Here is a 4,127-nt window from a genome sequence, read left to right on the forward strand (position 1 = left end):
AAAATTAAAAACTACCCCAAGACATAGGGACGTTCGTGCGAATTACCCATACAAAATGTCGACATTTCAGCAATTGGGCCAACTTAAGAGACAAATGTAATATGGGCCTCTTAGCTTATAAGGGGAAGTACAGTAGTTGTTTGAAAATTTTGAAGTGATTGATAGAATGATACTGAACCTTTTTGTAGAGTGTGTTTTAAACTTGTGAGAGTAATATTATATTATATATGTGTATTTGTTATTTTCCGTATGTGCATAACATTTGTCATGTTCGGGGGCGCAAAAAGGGAAAGCTGCGGAGGACTGTGAACATAAATAATACTAGCAGTAATGGAACTAATGGGAGAGGAAGTAGATCTCTTACCGATGTGAGTTTAAAAGAGCACAAAAGGAAGAGAGAATAACACGTGCTAAAAGTTGCAATTTGTGGCATTATCATAACGAGTTCATGATTAAGATGAATATAAATATCTTTAGTAGATTACCAAACACGGAAAGAACAATCAATAAATATTGACGTCTGAAGCCTAATACAAGAGGAGGAACCAGGGGACAAATCAATACGGCATGGAGAGGGGGATTTAAAGGATGATCAGCTCGACTCTTTCAGAAAATTTTCCTTCTAGTTGGCGCCAAGCCCGACTTCTTGATCTTCTCTCTACTTTGGAACACTTCCTTGAATGTGGTGAGAAATTGCAAGGACTCACAATTAATTTCTCAAGAGCTAAACAGTTTTCAAGAAGGTAAGTTATCAGTTCGGCATCACTTGAACCCCCAAGATAACCGTTGTATCTGATCACTTTGAGATGTTTATAGGGACATTCTGCCTTTTCAAAAGGCATTCGATATGCACCGATCCTCGTATAACCCCAAATAAACTGCAAAAGGAAAAAAATTTGCATATTATATGGGACGAAGTTCAATTAAATAAAACACTGCTCATACATCAACTAAAGAATAAATTTGTACGTACCTCAATCTCGAATTTTTGTAGGTTTGGAGATGTATCAAGAAGAGGAGGTATTCCAATGTGACTACAATCGGTAACGTTTGAAATACTTAACATGAGCTGCTTGAGATTGTTGAATTTTGGAAGAGAATAGCTGTCGATGCCCTGAGAGGAAGTTATCAAATAAGAAAAGTCAAACTGGAATTGAGCACCAACAAATTAAAGAGTTGTGTTAATTCTTACCATCAGTTGACCAAAATTTACTTCAAGTGAAAGCATGACAAGTTCAATGAATTTCGTTGCAAGGGTGGTAGCAAGTCCAGACAAAGATGGAAAAAAATATGCATCGATGTGAACATCAAGAATTGAAGTAACAATCTCGAGATCGAAATTCGTTTCCGATCCCTCGTAACTAAAAGAGACAAGATTGATACACTGATTAATCTTCAGGGAAGATAGTATATCGCAAGAATGTATCTCCAAATGCTTCAACTTGAGAGAAGGACCAATTATATCCAGATGTTGCAATTGGGTAGACTCTCGGATTGACAAGTGTTCGAGAAGGACACAGCTTGAGAGGAACATGTTGACCACTTGACTATCCACATCAACCCCGCTTAAAGTCAACACTTTGAGATTCTGAAATCCAGATAGGTCTTTCAAATCTAAACAAGCATGATGATCTCGCCAATGAAGATATAATAATTCTATCTTCAGACTTTCAACTTTCGTTGCTAATGCAAAGTTGAGCCACTTATCAACTTCACATTGAAAACTATCTTGAAAAAGCCAAGTGACACTGAATTCTTCTAAATGACAAGACTTGTGTAAAGCCAAAACATGATTAACCCGATCGATATGTCTCGATGCTTCCTTTCTGCAAAATTCTGTATCATCCCAATCCCATTCCAATGTTGAAATTGGAAGGCTAAAGTCAATACGTGTGACTAGAGGTGGCAAAATGGGTAAAAAATATGGTTATCCGCCCGATCCAACCCATTTTAATGGGTTGGGTTGGATACCCAACCCATTTAATATGAGTCCAATATGAGTCAACCCATATTATCCACTTAAAATATGGGTAAATTAATGGGTAAAATGGATAAAACCCACAACATATAGTGTGTGTTTGGTATGGAGGAAATGTTTTCTAATTTTCCCATATTTGGTTGGTCAAAATATTTTGAAAAATATTTTCTCAGGGAAAACAAGTTCCTTAACCACCCCCTCCTTACCCCCCCCCCCAACCCCACCACCCCTACACCCTCACTACCCTCGCCCTACCCCACCACTTAACCACCCCCTCCTACCCCCACTGCCTCCCTCCCCACCCCTACCCCTATCACCACCTACCCCAACCCCTACCTCTCACCTCCCTACCACCACCCCCTATCTCTCAACTTTGCAAAACTACACATTTTCTGAAAGTAGTGACTTTCAAAAATAGCAACTTTACAAAAGTAATCACATTACAAAAGTAACCGCTTTTTCAAAATATTACTTGCGAAAAATAGGTACTTTTCAAAAATAGTCATTTTGCAAAAGTAGTCACTTAAGAAAATAGTCATTTTGCAAAAGTAGTCACTTAAGAAAATAGCCACTTTGTGAAAGTAGATAATTTTTAAAAATAGTCACTTTTTGAAAGTAGTAATTTTCATGAATAGTCATTTTGTGAAAGTAGTTACTTTAAAAACTTACTACTTTGCAAAAGTAGCCATTTTTTAAAATAGCTTCTTTGTGAAAGTATTAAAATAACCATTTTTGCAATGTGTCATTTCTAAGATAGTGGTCACTTTTGTAAAGTATACATTTTTTTAAAGTGACACAAAAATGGCTACTTTTGTAAAGTGGCCATTTTAAAAAAATGACAAAAAAAGTTGCTATTTTTGCAAATTTGCATTTTCGGTTATTTTGCAAGAAGTATATTTTTGTAAAAATAACTATTTTTATGTCACTTTTAAAAATGGTCAATTTACAAAAATAGCCATTTTTGTGTCACTTTTAAAAAATGACTAATTTAAAAACAGTCACTTTTTGGGGTTGTCTTCAAAGTGCAAAGTAGTCATTTATGAAATAGACGCTTTGGGAGGGGAGTGGGCGAGGGTTGGGTGAAGCGGTGGTGTGGGATGGGGTGGAGTTGGGGTGGGTAGGTGAAGATGAAGTGCGTTCAAGGGTGGTCGTTGGGTGGGGCTGGGATTTGGTTGGGGAGTGGGTGGTGGGGGTTGGGTGGATAGTTTCCAAAAAAGATTTTCTTTGAGGTCGTGTCTTTAGAAAGGTTCGCAGTTCTATTCTTCCCAAAAATGTCGAGCAACTATGTACTGGATTTGTGGACAAAATGGTAAATTAATCTTCTTCATATTGGCTACATGAAGCCAACATCTTTGAAGTAGCTTTGGATAATATGGATATCCATATTATCCGTCGGGTAACTCATTTTTTAATCGTGTTAAATATGGGCGGGTTGGGTAATTGATCCGTTTTTTGTCAACCCATTTTCAACCCGACCCATATCCGACTCGACCTGCCCGTTTGCCACCCCTACGTGTGATGTTTGTCCAAATGTAGCGCCATCGACTTGAAAGACAACTCGCAGCCACTGCTTCTCTCAATGTCAACTGAGATAGAATTGACACAAGAAGCTCATCTGGCAATTGGCTAAGTCTGACTGACATTACTATTTAATTTGTTCCTGATAAATCCAAGACTAAGAGCCTGTTTGGATGGGCTTATGCCTATAAGCTGAAAACAGCTTATAAGCCAAAAAAAAAATAAGTTAGGGTAGTCTAACTTATTTTTTTTGGCTTATAAGCTGTTTAAACAGCTTGTAAGCTGCTTTAGATAAGCTAAGTCAAATGAGCCCAATTATTTTTTTGAGCTTATTTTAATCACAAAATGACTTTAAGCTGGCCAGCCAAACACTCAAAAAAGCTGAAAACAGCTTATAAGCAACTTATAAGCCAATCCAAACGGGCTCTAAGTTCACAATATAGTAGGAATACTAAATGATTATCACATAAAAAAAAAAAAAATAACGAAGTTAAAAGCAGTTTGTAGAGTAACTTAATTGAAAGCCACAATCCAAACTGAAATCCAATTAAGTAAAAAATGTAGACATATTTTATTTTTATTTTTTATGATTGTGAAATCAAGATTGGATTTTGCAGTATAAAGATTAGAT

The 4,127-nt window shown here is 36.7% G+C and overlaps 1 protein-coding gene across 1 annotated transcript; it reads right to left on the bottom strand.

Annotated features, from left to right (window-relative positions):
* Window positions 1-432: 432 nt before the first annotated feature.
* Window positions 433-3,621, bottom strand: LOC132631323 (putative FBD-associated F-box protein At5g38570). Its single transcript, XM_060346909.1, has 4 exons — window positions 3,471-3,621; window positions 1,193-1,836; window positions 974-1,114; window positions 433-878 (listed from the first exon to the last, which is right to left on the bottom strand). The coding sequence occupies exons 1-4, from the start codon at window positions 3,619-3,621 to the stop codon at window positions 582-584; spliced, it is 1,233 nt and encodes a 410-aa protein (XP_060202892.1). The 3' UTR covers window positions 433-581.
* Between the last annotated feature and the right edge of the window lie 506 nt (window positions 3,622-4,127).

Source organism: Lycium barbarum, chromosome 3 (genome assembly GCF_019175385.1).
Source record: "Lycium barbarum isolate Lr01 chromosome 3, ASM1917538v2, whole genome shotgun sequence".
Classification (NCBI taxonomy): domain Eukaryota; kingdom Viridiplantae; phylum Streptophyta; class Magnoliopsida; order Solanales; family Solanaceae; genus Lycium; species Lycium barbarum.